A 19,786-nucleotide genomic window follows, 5' to 3' on the forward strand; every position below is an offset into this window, starting at 1 on the left:
TCCCTACTTCTCCTCTCCTAATTTCCCTTACTTCCCCTCTTCTCATTTCTCCTCCTAAAAAATAGGACGACGGGCATACACCCGGCTAAAATATCTAGACCTAGAGCTACTGCCCAAGGCTACAAAACAGTAAAAATTTCGTTTCAGTCACTTCTTAAAAAATTTGCAAGAAATAATTTTAATCCAATAAATTTTTATTTTGACCCTGCCCAATCCCCTTGTTTTGTACCGGCAAAATTCACCCAAAAATTTGAGATAGCAGTTTTACATAAAAAAATGTCAACCTGAATTACTTTTATTTGACGTGCGACAATTTTTCAAGTATCTTCGAACTAATTTTTAATTGTTGAAAGAATTTATTTTCCTTAGATAATCATAAAAAGCTGGTATTTTTTATTAATGACACATCTATAATGAATTTTAGGAATAATATATGTTTTTTAAAAGATATTTTTCAATTATTTAAACCATGTACATTTGTTTAAATTTGTGTTTCTAACAAATTATAACAAGTTAGTATTTTTGGAAATTAACCACACCATTAATAATATTCAGACAAGGTGCAGAAGATTTAAATTATTCAAAAAATGTTTACTCCATCCAGCCTATTGATAAATATTATCTTTTTTAAAAAATATACTTAATTTATTGGAACAGTTATTTCATTCTATAATTCCCTGTACTATTTTTCGCGGTTAATAGTAATATTTTTTAGACATTTTTCAATTGTTCAAACATTTGCGATTTGTTAAAAATTTTGGATCGATTTTGAAAAGTTAGTACTATCTGTAATTAATTACAATCTAAATGAAGAGACATTTTGCAATTGTGTAAACAATATTCATTTGTTCAAATTAGTTTTTTCATTACAAAAGTGTGGAAAGAATAGTATCATCTAAAAATAATGAAATATCCAATGAATGTTATAAATAATATTTGTTGAAGGGCATAATCATTACCAGGGGCGCCGGAACGATTTTTTTCATGGGTGGGCTCACCGAAAATATGTTCAAAAATATAAATTTAGGATAAATATTAGGTTTATTTTATTATTCATTTTTTTTTTAAATTTATTATTCATTTATTTATATATTATTATCATTTTAATTGGTGTAAACAATTTTTTTCACATTCCATTTTTAAACAAACTCCTAGCACCCAACATAGCCAGCCCTGAGGTCCGGTACCAATCAGAGTTCGAGCTACGAGGTGGAAAAGGCGAAGGGGAGGAAGGAGCCGTGAGTGAGATCACACTCGTCGACTCGTCTCTTTTTTGTTGTTCCCGAGACGACACACGCGTAGTTTGAGTTTAATTTTGTATCTGTTGTAAATTTTATGGATTAAAAACTGTGTTTTGAGGACGGCCATCGCAAGGAATTTAGTTCTTCTTTGTGGTAAGATTTGATGTTATAACTAGATTCAGTCTGGGAAACTAGTTCGACACGTGGCCATCCTTTTTGCTGCGGTGGATTATTGATTTAGCATTGTTGAACTTCTGAGATTTCGAACTTTCTTCGGAAAAATTTGGATGGCACGTGGTCGGATCACAGTTCGGTGCCTGGGCCTATCCTAGAGTTTTTCATTGTATGATTTTGTGATTTAATATTGCTGATATATTTTTACTAATTAATGATCGGTATGGTTCTTATCTGATTTTGTACCTATTGTGTTATTTCTTGACCAATTTGCAATTATTGTTTTTCTCATATTGATTTTGTGGTTAAGGGCATGTGATACTTAAAAAATTGTCGATTTTACCAGTTTTAGGTTCCCCCGGCTTTTTTTCTAGAACAATAAATATTTTGTCTTAAAAATTTGGGAAATGATAGCGAACATGATAACTGACGTACCCACACACTTTTTTTGTGTTTTTTTTATCAAAAAATTTTTTATATTGCTAACAACGTGCGTGTATATTTTGTGGTTATGTGTGTTACAATTCACCCGAGCGTTACTTCCAAACTACACAATATTTTGGCCGGAAACTTTGGACTTACAAATAAACATAATAACTAATCTCCCGGAACTAACCTTATTTGCAAGCAACCAAAAAAGTTTATTTCATAAATAATTTCCAGATTATCGGAAAGGCAGAGATGAAAAACGACGTAACATCAAAATAATGCATATGCATAAAATTTTTATCTAGCACTCAAAAAAGAGTCCGGAGACGTCCGTTATGATATTTCTATAGCATATCCGAATTCAGTTTTTTTTTAATTTTCATTTTTGTGGAAAAAAAGCCGAGAAAACTATAAGGATCACATGCCCTTAACTTCCAAGTTTCAAATTACGACAATGTCTTAAATTTTGATTGAACCCGTTGAATCCCTTTTTTTGGATTATAATTGTGACTCCCCTCGGTAACTTTGAACATAACCGAAAATTTTTATTATCCTTTTTGATAACCCCTTCGAAATACCCTTTTTTGATCATGACTCTTAAGGTGTGACCACACTCTCTATATATGAATCTACTCTAAGTTGTGTTTAGCCCCTTTTTAGATTAATTGTGACTATCTCTTTGTTTGCTCTTTTTCGGTACCCCTTTTTGTAATACGTCTTTTTGATGTTATCTTCGACCATCCCAATAAAAATGATCTAATTATAAACGTGATTACTCCTTCCCGAATACCCTGGATTACCTTTTTCTTTTCTTTAACTATGACCATCTCGTAGAATTTTTTTTTGGTTTAGTTTTTGTTTTGGATATTTCAGAATCAAATAATTCCCCAAAGCCTTTTTGAAAGGAGAAAGCCTTAAGCCTTTCCAGAGTTTTCCACAGAGGAATTCTGAACAATTTAACCCGGTGTAATTCCCCTAAAGTCCATAAACCCCTTTAATTCGAATAAACCTCTTGTAAATTCGAATTATTATTGCTCCCTGAACCACTTGTAAGCTACTTATTGACTTGATAAAATTTATAATTAGCTCAGGTTAACCTTGGACTACCGACCAATGGTGTTGTACTTATCTTACGTAAGAAATAATAAAAATTGTTGCTTAAAATTACAAAACTGAACAGCTGTACTATCTTCAATTTTAATTCAGATGTTAAAGACATTCAAATGCCAAACTGTAAATAGGGATGTTCGATTCTCTAAGAAGAATTAATTCTTGAATCAGTTCTGAATTTAAACATGAAAATCGATTCACTAATATCAGTAATACAAGAATCCATTTTTCAAGAATGAATTGAAAAAAATTCTAAAGTTGTTATACCTATAATTTTATTTGGTGTCACGGTGGAAAGAAATGTGGTGGGTAAAAACAAAGCGATAAGAGAATTTAAACAAGTAAAAAATCCGTCCCCCGAATCATAAGTTAAAGAATCGATTCACAAAAAATGGAATGGTAAATAATCAATATGGGTAATGTGTAATGGATAGGCTCTGTAATTATTTCCAATCTCCCGGAAGGATTTGATTTTTTTCGTGAAAATTGCGATATTTTAAATTATTTTGTTGAAAAGAAAGCAGCGGGGATGCTTTTTTTGATACAGACTGTCGCTGTCTTTCTATAACCCGTGCTTTTGAACTCTAGCCCAGATAGGCCTTTTCTGACCACCAGCAAAAAAAATGCTAGCAAAAAAAATGTAATATCTTTATTAGAACTGAAGATAGTACAGATGCACATTTTTGTCTCTTTTAGCAACATTTTTGATCATTTCTGAAATTTGTTAAGCGCAATTTGTTTATAAATGTTTTCTTCAGCAAAACACAACAAAAATTAAAAAAATAGTAGTTAAGCTTCAAATCGAATTGCATACCATTTTCTCTCAACCCCCAATTGTTAAGACCCTATCGAACGACTTAAGACATGTCCACTTCTATTTTCGAAATTTCGGATTTGTCCGATAAATTTATTGGAAAGATTCACATCCAAGACCTCAAACCCTATACAGCATCTGACGAAGAGTTTGGTTCTGACCCCTAGGTACAAACTCTACCAAAGTTTCCGTTTAACTCTAGCTATGGAAGGTATGGATCCCAGGGATGAGCTAATTAGGGACCAAAGGGATAGCCTCATCCTAGCGAGAGAAAGAATTGCCAAATTAGAGATGAGATTAGAGAGGTATAAGGAGGCGAATTTAAGACTTGACCGCGAAAATGAGCAATACGAGGCGACTCTGAAGATGTACATCGATCGAGAAAGAGACAGGAATCGGATGAACAGCGAGTGGATGGAGGAAGACCAGACTGGGACCGAAATTAATACAAATTTTCGGTACGATGAGCCTTACTCCATTGGCTCTCAGGATCTCGAGCGGAGGCGACCCCAAATCTTAAATTTCTTAAGCACAGCCCAAGACAGCGAGGCAGGCTCAGCCCACGGTCCACTACCAAGGCGAGAAAGAAATCTCCACGGCATACCTAGATTTGAGCCGTATAATCCCAGCCAGCGACCCAGCTATGTACGGATGAGGACACCAGAAAGAAATCCAACTGGGTCATCATGTTCGGACACCTCTAGAACAGACCCAACACGTCCGCGGAGCGACATCCCCTCGCTCTTTGACCTGAAGCTGCAAGCACCAGCAGGGCTACGCAACGAGACGCTCCACTGGTTGAAGGAAGATGCCAGAGCAGGATGCTGGAATTGTGGAAGTACAGGCCACTGTTACCAGGATTGCATGGAGGGTAACAGAGCAATCTTCTGTCACGGCTGCGGTGAACCCGGAGTGCGGACTCGAAGCTGTCCCTTCTGCAGAAAGGATGATCAGCCGATCCTCAACCCTCTTATGACCCAAAATTTCCCTGAACAATGGAACCCTTACCCCTAATAAACCCTATGACCCTGTACTCAATAAATGTACCTCTGACCTCAACATTACCAGAGTTTTGAACACTTATCCCCAGTATGTCCCTTTTAAGCTTTAAAAATTCTACCCGTTTAGGACCCTGATTAAAACCCAACTGAATCCACTTATGGATTCAGTGGGATTTAGAACCACTTATTCGTAACCCCTTTTGACCCTAGTTTCTGCCAAAAATACATTTTGATTATTCATTGTCCTCATGCCTATTAACGTTATTTTTCTTGGTTGATTTTGCTATTTTCTATTGCATATCTACTTTTTCACTGATTGATGATCGCTATGATTCTTATTTTATTTTGTGCCTATTGCATTATTCGCGATCAATTTCCGAATATTGCTGTTCTCATGTTGATTTTGAGGTTACCCTTCTGATTGTTAAATCACGACCACGCCTTAAAGTTTGATTATACTTTGTGATTTGGCCCTTCGAACCCTCTTTTTGACCATTACTATAACAATGAACTAAACTTTTTATTATTCTTTTTGATAACCCTTTGGAGCCCTTTTTTATCAATTCTGAGTACCTATTTGTTTTATGAATTGTGACTATCTTTTTGTTTGCTCCTTTTGGTTACCCATTTTTTATTTTAATTACGACCACCCCGATAAAAATGACCTGATTATAAATTGTAGTTACCTCTTTTTGATTACTCTTTTCTCTGTTGTAACTGTGACCATTTTTTTTTAATTTGACCATTCCGTAGAATTCTGATTACCCTTTTTTGAATTACCCTTTTCAAGTTATATGAGACTATCCCCTTTAACCATGGGCAAGCCCTATAATTTGGTTCCCCTTTTTATAGTATTACCCCCTTTCTTGATTACCCTATTGATTAAACTTAACTTATGACTATACCCTCTGTTTTGACCCATTTTGGTTCAGCCCTCGATTGCCCCTTTTTACATGAACTTTTGTTGTTGATATATTCTGATTTTGATTACCCCCTTTCCTCTCCGAACATGGTTATACCCCTATGAGTACGATTACGATGATCGGATTGGGTAACCTAAAAAATTAGTAGATGTTTACTAAAAGGTTATGTCAACATTTCCGTAGGTAATTTTATTTAGAAAAACTTCGTTGAGTAAACGAAAGGAAGGACCTAAAATCTTATAGATTAGTTAGGTTAGGATATAGAATTAGTTGTATATATGTAAATTGTGAGCTTTGAGGTGTCACTTTTCTGAAAAAGATTATGTAACTTAGCGTAGAACTTTCATAGTAGATGCTGCTAGGAAGATACATATTATGGGAAATTAATAAACTTACTGTCATTTATTATATTGGAAATTAAGTGTTGTTATTTTTCTTTTTACCATCAACCACCCACTCTAAGGTAAACCGACCATTACTGGGACAACGTGAAAAGTATGTCCAATATTGAGACAATAATATCGTTGAGTATCTTTTATATTCCAACATAAATTATAAAAGTAAAAATGTTCTATTATTTTTGAAGTTCTTTTGAATTTGTTACCATTAATTTTTTTTTCTGACAAGTTGCACATTTAGTACAAAATACTCCTCAAAATCTGTGCATGAACTGTTACAAAATTCGCCGTTTTTTTCTGTATTGCAAAACTTTTCGCATAACTTTTAAAGTATTGTATAATTGAAATTTCCTACGCTAATCGACAAAGTAATGTTTTTGAAAATTTTTATTACGTTTGAGAATAAAATTCGTAACGTTTTTAGCGATTTTATTCGATAAGTTATGAATATTTTAATGCGCCGCATTTGGACAAATTCTCGACAAAGTTGCCTAAACCGGAAAGAGGTGTCGCTGATTGTGTCAGTTTCGGACAATTCAACACGAGTTGCGCAATTGCGTCTCCTTTACTAAGACTGTCACTTTCGCCATGTTTTTAATTGAATGTCGCAGTATTGTGTTAGTTACATATTAAAAATTTTATTTATAAGACAAACCCTTGCCGTTCTATTGCTTATTTATTTTAAAAAGTGGTTCAGAGTAGTTTATTGAAACCTCCAATTCTAACCTCAAAGTTTGCCAACTGCTTAGGTAAGTAATGTAATAGTAACTCATAAATTTAATTTTTCAATTAAAATTAGTAAGTTTGCATTAAAATTTAATATTATAGATTAATATGAAATATTATAAATATTAATAAAAATAATATTATCGAAAAAATCTTTTTTTATTAACATTTGAACTATTTTCTTGAAAACTCGTCTTTTTGGTTCGCAAATGTATCTTTTTTAATTATAAATTTCATACTTTCTGAGCAAAAATGCAAATGTGGTTGAAAATTAATCTGTTCAGGTTGAGACTTCAACATTTTGATTGAAAATTCGTTGTTTTTCTTTAAATTAATTCGACTACTTTCAATTTTTAATAAAAATATTTTTTGGTTGAAATATCAACTATTACATTTTTTGATCAGAATTTCCTTTTTTTGTTTAACCTCCTACTTTAATTTTCTAATAAATTCTTGAATTTTGAAATAGGAAAGACGAATTTCCTACTAAAAAGATGAATTCGTCTCAAAAAATATAATAGTTGAGATTTCAACGAATAAAGGTTTTAATTATAAATTTAAAATAATTGAATTCATTAAGCAAATAAACGAATTGTCACCTAAAAATTTCGACTTGTAACCAAAAAAGATCAAATTTCTACCAAAAGACATGATTTTTTTATTAAAAAAAGAATAATATTTCAACCAAATTGGTGAATTTTTTACCGTAATAGTATCATTTCTAACCAAGCAGTTGCACTTTTGTTCAAGAAAGATGTAACTTATAATTAAAATGATAAATTTTTGAAACAAAATGACGAATTTTCAACAAAATAGTTTAAATATAAATCAAAAAATATTTGTCAGTTAAGGTCATGTGACGAGCGGGTCACGTGACTATATTCCTACCATACCAACACTTATTTCGCAACTTACCTTCACATGAAGCGCCATATCGAGTTGAAAATTTGGGGTAATAAATAAGAAGCACTAAGGAACGTGGTTCTGGTCATGAATTCTAATAATTTTGAAAAAAGTAGAAAAAAAATTATTTGCAAAAAAAACTTTTTTAATAATGATGCGAATTAAGGTCCAGAGCCACCTTTCTTAGTGCTTTTCACTTATTATCGCAAAGGTTCAACTCGATCTGGCACCTTGTGTGAAAATAAGTTGGGATGTACAAACAGTGTCGGTGAGGTAGGAATTTGGTCACGTGACCCAATCATCACATGGGCTTAAGAAAATTTTCAAGCAAATAACAAAATTTATAAGCAAAAAATAATTGAAATTTTTTGAATACTTTTTACTAATTTCATTGTAAAATGAAACTTATGAGTAACTATTAAATTACTTACCTAAGCTGTTGGCCAAATTTGAGGTTAAAAGTGGAGGTTTCAATCAACTACTTTGAACAACTTTTCTAAAATAAATAATCAATTAAATGGTAATCACAATTCATTCTTGCTTTTTAATGTATTCTGCAATTATAAATAAATAGTGGCATTTTATTTTAATAAACCCCATTGGATTTTTCTTGTACCAGCAGCATTGGATTCTTTAGTGTCCCACTTAAGGATATACCCTCAAATTCTTGTCCCACTAATGGGCGATCTGACTAGCTTACAAAATATTCATTTGTATTAAATATAAATTTAATATTGTATTTTTTGTTCTAATCGATCAAATCATGTCTTAGCTACTTATCATAACGGTTTTTGTACCAAAAATTCCAATTCCGTTTACCTTACCATTATTCAGATTTCCGGGGCTGAGTTGACAATATTTAATCTGGTTTACTGTCCCTTACTTACTTTTATTAATTTTCAGTTTGAATATTGAGTTTTTGCGGTTAATTTATTATATAAAAGTAACATTCTCATGTTTTAAACAGTTTTTTAAATTGTTTAAACAATTTTTGGGGTTTAAATATAATTTGACGCTCAATAAAGCAGAAAAATATAGTTTTTTTGTGCAGATTTTTCAACAAAACTCCGTTGAATTCTGGATGTCTAGTACTTTAGCACTTACATAATTTTTAAATAATTTGCATTTGAAAATAGGTTGAGCAAGTGATTAAACTTATCAAAATAAGAGGAGCTAATATATTTTTCTACAAAGTTTGCGAGAACTACACTTTAAAAAAAATTGTTTAGTCAAATAAGAATTGTTTGAAAAATAAATAACAAACGGATATATTAAACTTTTTATCCTAACCCATCAGGATGATCGGTAAAAAAACTATTAAAAAGTAATAATTACATATACGTTAAAATGCTTGACCTAAGTTTAGACTTTAGAGCATGGTTTTGCTCATGTTACACGTGTAAAATTAAAATTAAGTGCAGTATGTTTCAAAAATATAAATCCAAGTTATTATTTTCAATGCTCTAAATTGAAGAATCAATCAATGCATTAAATTTTTTCAAAATTATATAATTTTAAGCAATTTCAAGTTGAAAACATTAAAAGTTGAACGATTACATTTTTTTTATAAATTGAATACAACTTCAATTAAAAGTTATTTTTATTTAAAATGGTTTAAAATTCCTTAAAATAATTAAAAAATTTATTTCAGAATCTTAAAACATTTACATGCTGTTTGAACTTTTAAAATTTTTTGAATTTTTCAGATCTTCTGAACATCCTTTAAAGTGACTCGAATTTTTCCTTAAAATTTCAATTATTTAAAGTTTAAATGTAAATAATTTGAAATTTTTAATTAATTTTGAATTTGTTCAAAATTTCTAAAAAATAATTCAACTTACTCAGATTTTTCCAAGAATAACAGGTATTCAATTATAATTTATGAAATTCAACCATTTGACTTACAAATTGATTTTTTTTTAATAGAAAAATTAAAATTGTTAAGTTCACAATTCAGTTTTCTTGTTTAGTTTTTAATATTTAATTTATAATTACGGATTTTATATGAACAGTCAGATATTTCTAAATATTATGTAATGGTTCTTTTTCTTAATTGAAAAATTTCAAATTGATTGGTTTAAAATGGAATACTTTATACTATACTAATATTTAAAAAATAAAAGCCTTTGATTATGAATTTATTGTTTTGAAGTTATTTTAAAATTGAAAATATTTTACAAAGTTTCAATCGAGGTTTTACACTTGTTCAACTAATAAGTCTTTTTCATTCTTAAAGTGCAATTTAATTTTTAAAATCATGAAATAATTTATATTCAAAGTTAATCAACTAAAAATGTTTTTTACCAAAAATCTTTGATTTTAAATGCTTCTAAGTTTTAGTTGTTTTAAGTCTAAAAAAATTAAAAATATAAAACGGAAAATTTTTTAAGTGAAAGATTTTCGAATGACGCATTCTAAACTGAATGATATAATAATTGAAGAACATCAAGATTGAACTAATTATTTAAACAACGGTTAAAATCAAAGTTTAACAGATTTTTTATTCTAAAAATTTCGTAAAATTCCCGGTAAAAAAATTAATTCACTGTCATTTGCCGGTTTTTCTCAGTCTCGTAAAATTCCCGGTTTTCCAGCTTTCCCGGTCCAGCGGCCACCGTGAGAGGGGAAGTAGTGGAAATAAGAGGGGAATAGGGAAAATGTGGGGAGGGAAAAGTAGAGAAATTGAGGGGGAAACGAGGGGAGTTTAAGCAGAGCAAGTAGGGGGAATTAAGGAGTGGAAGTAAGAAAAAATGTTTGCAAATTAAGGTGGACAGTGAAGGAAAGGCCAGTAGGGTTGTACAAGTGGGTAGGATAGAAAATCTGATAATTGGGGTAGGTAAGTACAGAATATATAATTAGCGAGAAGATGTAGAGGAAGTGATTAGAAGTGAGGGAGGATAAAAATGGAAGTGAAGGAAGGGTTACTAGGGTAGTGTGTGTAAGTAGATGATGGCATTTAATGGCTGAGGAACGGGATTAGGAGAAGGGAAGTATTAGCTCGGGAAATGAAGAAAGATTGAGTAGAGAAAGAGGGGAAATGAAATTAGAGAGATGTTGGGAAAATGAGAGGAAATGATTGGAAGTGAGGGAGGATAGTAAGGGAAGTGAATGGAGGGCTATTAGGTTTGTGCGGATGAATAGTGGAGGGAATTTAATGGCGGAGGGACGGGAGAAGGGGAAGGGAAGTGTTAGTTCGGGAAATAAGGGGAGATTAGGTAGAGAAAGAGGGGGTAGTAGGGGAAGGGACTGGTTGTGAGGGAAGTGAAGGGAGGGCTAGGAAAGTAGTGTGGGTGAGTAGGGGAGGGAATGTGATGGCTGGTGAACGTAAGTATTGGAGAGAAAGTGTTAGATAGGAAAATTAATCAAATTAGAGTGAAGGTGTAGGGGAAGTGAGAGGAAATGATAGAAAGAGGGGTGAATAGTAAGGGAAGTAAAGTGTAGGGGAAGTGAGGGATGGGAAAGTATGAGAGGTGAATGTTTGAGCGGAGAAATACTGATAGTGCCTCAAGGGCAATTCATATGAAAAAATGTTAAAATTACGAAAATTTTTATAATTTTTATTTCGGAATATCAATGAAATATCCCGAAATATTCTTTTCCTGTGAAAGTTTCAATTGAAAGTCCGGATCAACTAACAAATTATGAATAAAATATTTTTTTCTAACTTACAGCTTGATCTGAACCAACGAATGAAACGGCTTTGATATCCGGATGCCGGCAAATGAAATCGACAGATTCGTGTTGTCCATGAATAATATTCAAAAGCCCTGGCGGTGCTCCAGCTTTATTGAAGAGGTCTGCCAGAATCATTGAAGCTCCTGGAACTCTCTCCGAGGGCTTTAAAATTGCCGTGTTTCCACAGGCAACAGTAACCGGAAATGACCAAAGAGGAATCATTGCTGGGAAATTAAAAGGACAAATGGATGCTGTTACTCCCAAGGGAACTTTATAAGAAATTGTATCCATGTCGGTTGCTATGTTTTGCATTGATTCTCCCAAAAGGAGGGACGGAATTCCTGCACAAGCATCCACTACCTCTGCAATAAAAAGAAATTAATTGAAAAATTCTTTCCAGAAATATTCGTACCTCTGCAATAAAACAGAAATTAGTTGAAAAATTAATTGCAGAAATATCCCAAATATTAATTTAAAACAATGAAACAGCATTCGGGAAATTTATTTTATTTTTCAGTAGCAAGAAATGCATGGTCTCTGGCTTTTTATTTCTTAGAACTAAAAAATTTGTAATTTCAAAACAATATTTCGAATGGAATCAAAAGGATTTAGACTTGCACCATTTCTAAATAAAATCTTTCAAAATTGGATGATTGGAAATTAAAAGTATTTGAAATTGAACATTTTTAAATCAGCAGCTTGTAAAATTAAAAAGTTTCAGAATAAAATTGTCAAAATTGGACGATTTCACTCTTTGAAACATAGTTTTCAGATAAATCTTTGTACACTACTGGCTAAAATCCTTTAATTTTGATAATGTGACAATAAATTTTTTTTCCTGATAACGGCGCGAAATTTAATGAAATTCTGTGTCTAATAAGCCCACTTTGAAGGCAAAATGTAAATTTTAAAAAGCGATATCGCAAAAAACTTTAAATTTGTGAAGCCTTTTTGGGTTCATTTTAAAGGTAAGTCTCCACAGCATTTTACTAAATTGTTAAAATTATTTTTTACAATTTTGTCCCAAGATTTTCCGCTAAAGTCAAACTTGGTATCAAAAAGTCGCAAAATTTAACAAATCTGTTTTTTAAAAAAATAATTATTTATCATGTTTTAACAAAATTTTAATAATAATTAAAAAAATATTACTGTTTTTAATTTTTCAATTAAGTAGTGAGTACAATCATTATTTTTAATTTTGCGACTTTTTTTATAATGAGTTCGACCTTAGGGCAGAATCTAAAGAAAAAATTCTTAAAGTTTCTAAACAATTTAGAAAATAATTGCATCATCTTGTAATATATTTTTAATAAATTAACTAATTATTAATAAATCCCAGATTCATTTTAAAAACTCCAGGACTTTCATAATATAATATTTTCAGATTAGAATTTTAAAAAGATGATCATTCAAAAATCAACGATATTTCTAATTAAAAGCTTTAAAAATTGACAAATATAAATTCGTTGAATTTAAACAGTTTTTAATTCGAAGCGATTAAAATTTAACAATTTGAAATTGAATAACCAAATTTAATGTTTGACAGTCAAAGCTTCTGATATTCAAGAAATTAAAAATCATATTACATAATAAATTTATAATTTAACAATAAAATTTATTGGACGAATTTTTCTGAGATAAAATTCATTTATCCTAAAAAAAACCGTTTTAAATAAACAATAATATTAAATTGGAATCATAAAAAATTACAAATATCTACTACGAAACGTTGAAATTTATAATAATCTTAACTTTATTTAAAACTGAAAAAATTTGTTCAAGAATCGTCATATTAAAATTTTTCTGAATTAAACCCCAAAAGATTTAAATTATATGAAGTAAATTAAAACAGCTTAAAAATTAAAAATTTTGAAATAGTAACCATTCAAAATTAAATAAATTATTCAATTACCTAGCTATCAATTTTAGATAATTTAATTTTTATCTATTTTGATTTTAAATAGCATAATTTTCAACTTTTTTCAAATCGTTTAATTTTTACTATTTTCTTAAGTCAAATATTTTTCAATTTTAAATGAAATATTCAGATTTTTAATCCTAAGTAAAAATCAGACAATTTTAAGCTATGAGACGGAAAATTATAAATTAAAAAAAATTAAACTTTGAATAATTAATTCTAAAATCTTCTAATTTTTAAGGCTTGAATTTGAGTAATAATATTCTTAAATTTGGTATTATTTTTAATTTATTCTCGAGGCACTTGATACCAAATTATTGAATAAATTATTATAAATTAATAATCAATCGTTTCCAGTTTTTCGAAAACAATGAAATTTTACATCTTTTTACAATATATTTTTATTAAATTGACTAAATATTAATAAATCCCAGATTCCTTTTAAAAACTTCACAACTTTCATAATTTAATACTCTCAGATTATAATTTTGAAAAGATGATCATTCAAAAATCAATCTTCTGATATTCAAGAAATTTAAAATCGTATTACATAATAAATTTACAATTTAACAATAAAATTGATTAGATACATTTTTCTGAAATAAAATTCAATTATCCTGAAAAAAACGTTTAAAATAAACAGAAATATTAAATGAGAATCATAAAAAATGAAGAAATTTCTACTACAAAACGTTAAAAAGTAAAGGAATCTGAACTTAATTTAAAACTGAAAAAGTGTCGAGAACCAAACCCTTAAAAATATAAATTATATCAAGTAAATTTAAATATGCTAAAAATGAACAATTTTCAAATTGTAACCATTCAAAATTAAATAAATAATTCAATTACTCAGTTACAAATGTCAGATAATTTACTTTGTATCTATTTTGATTTTAAACAACACAATTTTAACGTTTAATTTTTACATTTCCTTTAGAATTATTATTCCCTCTTGAAATTTTCCAGTCAAATATTTTTTCAATTTTAAATTAAATATTCAGTTCTTTTAATCCTCAGTAAAAATCAGACAATTTTAAAATATGACACTGAAAATTATACATTAAAGAAATAATAAAAACAATATTGCTTTATATGATACCAATATCTAAAATTCTACATTTTTAAGCAATTCTACAATTCTTTTTTTTATGTGGGATTTGAAATGTTCAATATTTTGGAACATTTTAGCATAAAAAATAATTTTACTTTGAATGATTAGTTCTAAAATCTTCTCATTTTTAAGGCTTGATTTTGAGTATTAATTTTGTTAAATGTGTTATTGTTTTGAATTTATTCTGAAAGAAGTTGATAAGAATTTGTTTAATAAATTATTAATAAATTAATCCAATTAGTAATTAATAAATTGTTTAACTGAAAATTGTGCAACTATCAAGTCTTTTAATTTAATATTTACGAAGTTAAAAAGCTAATTTTCTATATTTAAAATGGAAAACAAAAAATTCAGACTGATTTAGAATATATACATTAAAATTGTTTAAAGTCTCATTATTGCGAAAATCCTGAAAATAATATGCTTTCTAATTGGAAACTTTAAAAATTAATAAATTCAAACTTGACGCGTTAAAAATTAAACAATTACAACATTTGTTTAAAAAATGAAGCATTCTTGAATTAGGATATTAAAATTAAGTCGTTAAAAAAAAATTCATTTCCAAATTGTGTATCACGATGTAAAAAAATTAGAAAATTACTAATTCTTTTAAAATTATCCAAAGATAAAAAACAAATTAAACTTACGAAGTCCTCTTAAGACATCCCCTTCGGAATCAGCCATAGTTTTTCCATTTTCCCTAACCAAATTTGCAGCAATTTCTTTCTAAAATAAGTTTTTTTTGTTAATTTATGTATATTAATTGGTACAGTTTATGGTATTTTTTAAAAAATTTTGAAACTAACCGAGTGTTGTCGAATAAGTGCCTGGTATTTGAGCATTAAAGTTTGTCGGGTGAGAACACTAGTGTCTTTCCATTTTGCGTAAGCATTTTTGGCACTTTCGACTGCTTGGGTCATCTCTTCTTTTGTACATTTTGGTGTGCGAGATACCACTTCATTTGTGGCTGGATCATGAACATCAGTGAATTCTGTAGTTTTCGAATCTATAAAAAAACAATATTTTTTTTTAAATACCTAATCTTAATTAAATCCTTTCCGGCATACATTTTTCAGGGAAACGAGTTTTCATGAAAATTGGGACATAGGGGTTTTTGGAGTCGCTGATTACGAATCTGACCTCAGATTTTGAAAATTCAAAATGGCGGGAAAAATTTGGATTTTTTGTTTTGAAAATTGGTGTTCAGGGTTTTTCGTATCTGTGATCACGAATATGAACTTAGATTTTGAACGTTCAAAATGGCCGGCCAAAATTCTAAATATTTTAAAATTGTTTTTTGAAAGTTGGCACAGGCAGGGGGTCGCTGATCTTGAATCTGTATTCAAAATGACAAATATTTAGAATATTGAGGTTTGAAAAAAGCTACTCACCTAAAACATGGATTAGTACCAGCCCCCTGCCTCGACCGTGTATGTGCATGTAGTAGTAGTTTCCTTACGATCCGGAGGGGAAATGTCGGTCTAACTAATCCAACAGATGGCGCCACAAAAATTAGGTCTGACTTTTTCATTGAATTGCATTAAGAAAAAGCAAAAATAATTAAAAACTTGATGCTGTTTGCAAATAAAATAAAAAAAAAGATATGAAAAAATAAGAGTAACTATTACTAATTAAAAAAAAATGAAAAATTCATTTAAATATGTAGTTTACTCTGCATAAAATTTTATTTTGTGATACATTTTGAAAGCAGTTCGAACTTCATATTTATATGATTTATTTTTCTGATATTATTGATTTTATTATTTGTTCAAGTTAAACAAAATTATTTATTGTTAAAATTATTAATGTAGCTAATGAAAAAATTTATAATATTCAAGACCTCAATGACAAAAATATTTAAAACATATACAATATAAATGATCAGAAGAACTAATAAACAATATATCACTTATATTGATATAAATACAATAATAATTAAAATATGTAAGACTACAACTTAAGTTGCAAAGTAAAGAATCTTTGTACCTTTAAATCTTAAGAATTTCAAGTTTTGAAGAAAATATTTTTAAAAAGTAATGGTAATTGTAATTAAAATGTTTGAGGGAATAACTTGGTAAAAAGTCAATGACAAGACTGATAAATGAGAAAATGGATTTAATATTATTAAATATAATGTATATATTTAAATTGAACCAAACTAAATATATACTATTTATACAGTTAAATCATTTATTTGTTGCTTAATCTTGAAAGCTTTTTTCTCGCTGCATTCAACCCGTAATAATTTTATTTAAAAATTTAAAGGAGATTTTGAATGAAGTATTTAATTATATTATTACAAACCACATTTCTAAAAAAAACAGACTATAAGTTATTAAACTCTATAAACAAACGTACCGTACTCATGACGCATAGTGGAGGAAATTCACTTTTTCATTTTAAACCAATGTTTATAATAACCACTGAGATAAACAATTTTTGTGGCAAAATATTAGAATTTGAGATTTTTCAAATTATAATTTCCTTCAATGGCCAGAACGACTTCAGGCATTCCTTAAAATAATAAATATTTAATAATGTTTGATAAAATATAACAATTTAAATTTTTGTAAACAAATTAGATTAACAAATTTAAAATTTTGGCCCTTTCGCATAGACTATTATTTTGCACTGGAAATGTTTTAAGCTATTGGACGAATGATTGCTAGTCACAAAAATGTTAGAATAAGTTATTTTGACACGAGAATTATTTATAACAATGGTTATTGTCAACTTCACAAATATTTTTGTGGCTAGCAGTCATTAGTCCAACATCTTAAAACATTTCCAGTGCAAACCAAAAAAAAATTCTATGCGAAAGGACCAAAATTTTGAATTTGTTTATGTACTTTGTTTACAAAATTTTAAATTGTTATATTTTATCCAAAATTAATAAAAATTTATTATATTGAGAAAAAACTGAAGTTCCGGCGATTGAAGGAAATTATCATATGAAAAATCTTAAATTCTAATATTTTGTCACAAGAATTGTTTATAACAATAGTTATTATAAACTTTTAAATTATTTCTGTTATCAAATGTCATTCCTACATTAATATGAAGCACTTTTAGCAACAAAAAATTTACCGATAATAAAACTATTTGTCAAATTGCTTATCAAATTTGTTTGTAACAAATAAATGGAATAATAAACAAATTATTTATATTTTATGAGTCCTTTAACATTCATTTAAGACAATATAAAGTTTTCCTGATCAGTTATTAAAGCGTAAAAAATTGTTATGTACAGAATTTCAGTTTTCCATACTTTGAGTGAAACAATTATTAATAAACAAATGGAAGAGACAAAACTTCAGAGCGTCAAGCTGAACGAAAAAAGTGAATTTCCTCCATTCTGCGTTATAAGTACGGTACGTTTGTTTATACAGCTTAATAGTTTATAGTATGTTCATTTTAGAAATGAGGTTTGCATTAATATAATTAACTATTTAATTCAAAATCTCCTTTAAATTAAAAATTTTAAACAAAAATATTAGGGGTTAAATGCATCGAGAAAAAATAATTCAAGATTAAGCAACAAATAAATGAGTAAAATGAATAAATAGTATATATGATGTTCGGTTCAATTTAAATGAATATATACATTATATTACATAATAATGAATCCATTTTCTCATTTATTAGTCTTGTCATTAACGTTTTACCAAATTATTCCCTCAAACATTTTAATTACAATTACCATTACGTAAAATAATATTTTCTTCAAATCTTGAAATTGTTAAGATTTTAAAGATACAAAGATTCTTTACTTTGCAACTTAAGTTATACTCTTTCATATTTTAATTATTATTGTATATATACTGGAGATAAGTGATATATTTTTTATTAATTCTTCTGATCTTCTGATCTTCTGATATTTTTGTTTATTTGCAAATAGCATCAAGTTTTTGATTATTTTTGCTTTTTCTTAATGCAATTCAATGAAAAAGGCAGACCTAATTTTTGTGGCGCCATCTGTTGAATTAGTTAGACTGACATTTCCCCTCCGGATCGTAAGAAAACAGAAAAGTGGAAGCGATGCATGGGGCTGATTAGTACCAATTTCCTGAATTTTTAAAATCTATCAGATTCGTGATCAGTGACTCCAAAAATCCTTGTAAACTAATTTTTTTTTAAATCCATAAAGCCTTATTATTTTGATTCCTATATTGGATCCGTCACTTTGGATTTTCAAAGTCTGATTTCAGATTCATGATCCGCGACCCCGAAAACCTCTGTATACCAATTTTCAGAAAAAAATCCAAAAATATTCCAAGTTTCTGGCGCCATCTTGGATCCACCATTTTAAATTTCGAAAATCTGAGTTCATATTCGTGATCACTGGCCCCAAAAACCCCTGTATACCAATTTTCAGATAAAATCCAAAAATATTCCCAATTTCGGCAGCCATATTGGGTCCGCCATTTTGAATTTTCAAAATCTGAGTCCAGATTCGTATTCAGCGACCACAAAAACCCTTAAGTACCCATTTTAATAAGCATATAATAGACAGTTTTTTCAATAATGAATTTTTTCAACAAAAAAGGCTTTTTTCATCTTTGTTTATAAGTATTAACAAATTATTTTAAAAATTTAAGTGCATAAGTGGTATTCTCATAAGGAAGCATTCTTGATTAAATAAATTTCTTATCAATGCATACGATAGAAAGTAAATTAATGCCCCCACGCGGAGAATTTTAAGTGATGACTTTGTGAAGCTCTATGTCTGGGATGATTGCTACAGAGATTGATCCTCAAACTGGGTCAAAGCAGTTTTTTGGAACGAACGTGTTGTTTAAATAAGCAACTCAGGAATTCTAGATAATAATAATAATGATAATTATTCAGGGTGGCCGTTGGACCTGGAATTTTTTGAGACTGGGAAAAACAGGGAAATGACAGTGAATTTTTGTTTTGACCGGAAATTTTACAAATTTAAATCTGCCCACGTTCGATTTCAAGAGTTTTAAAATAATTAGTGGAATTGTTATGTTTTTCAATTATGCTACGAGGGTAGTTCAATAAGTCCTTAGAATGACCAACAAATGGCGCGCGAATCGCTCCAAATCATCTGTTTTCAGTCAGCACCACTCCCGACTAGATATATGGTGCAGTCACAGTCCACATCTTCTGAGTTTACGTGTTTTTATAACCAATTGAAAAAAAAAATTGTTCGTTAAGAAAAATGGAAAAAAACGAGTTCATAGCGGTAATCAAACATTTTCATTTAAAGGGTTTAACTTCATATGAGATAAAAAATAAATTGGACTCAGTTCATGGCACATCTGCCCCTACCTTAGCAACGGTTTATAACTGGGTAAATGAATTTAAGCGTGGTCGTACATCAATAAGTGACGAACCAC

The 19,786-nt window shown here is 29.4% G+C and overlaps 2 protein-coding genes across 3 annotated transcripts in view; one reads left to right on the forward strand and one right to left on the reverse strand.

The window, feature by feature from the left end:
* The window catches only part of LOC117167381 (probable methylmalonate-semialdehyde dehydrogenase [acylating], mitochondrial), a 43,180-nt gene that overhangs the window by 12,066 nt on the left and 11,328 nt on the right, over positions 1 to 19,786 (reverse strand). The window contains exons 3-5 of the mRNA XM_033352268.1: positions 15,230 to 15,429; positions 15,071 to 15,149; positions 11,389 to 11,756 (exon numbers count right to left, since the gene is read on the reverse strand). Of these exons, the coding sequence (XP_033208159.1) occupies positions 11,389 to 11,756; positions 15,071 to 15,149; positions 15,230 to 15,429 (647 nt within the window). The remainder of the gene's footprint in view (positions 1 to 11,388; positions 11,757 to 15,070; positions 15,150 to 15,229; positions 15,430 to 19,786) is intronic.
* Positions 1,234 to 11,585, forward strand: LOC117167382. Of its 2 annotated transcripts, none has more exons than XR_004466387.1 (2): positions 1,234 to 1,394; positions 11,391 to 11,585. XR_004466387.1 is itself a non-coding variant. In XM_033352270.1 (2 exons), exon 2 carries the CDS (start codon positions 3,973 to 3,975, stop codon positions 4,780 to 4,782), a length of 810 nt encoding a protein of 269 aa, XP_033208161.1. In that variant the 5' UTR covers positions 1,234 to 1,394; positions 3,936 to 3,972; the 3' UTR covers positions 4,783 to 6,087. The 2 variants fall into 2 exon arrangements, 1 of the variants encoding a protein (XP_033208161.1); XM_033352270.1 differs by lacking the exon at positions 11,391 to 11,585 and adding an exon at positions 3,936 to 6,087.

The sequence above is a fragment of the Belonocnema kinseyi genome, chromosome 2 (genome assembly GCF_010883055.1).
Source record: "Belonocnema kinseyi isolate 2016_QV_RU_SX_M_011 chromosome 2, B_treatae_v1, whole genome shotgun sequence".
In the NCBI taxonomy this organism is placed as follows: Eukaryota; Metazoa; Arthropoda; class Insecta; order Hymenoptera; family Cynipidae; genus Belonocnema; species Belonocnema kinseyi.

Excerpts from the sequence above, each read along its gene's own strand:
- LOC117167382 (XM_033352270.1), top strand. The coding sequence starts at position 3,973 with ATGGAAGGTATGGATCCCAGGGATGAGCTAATTAGGGACCAAAGGGAT.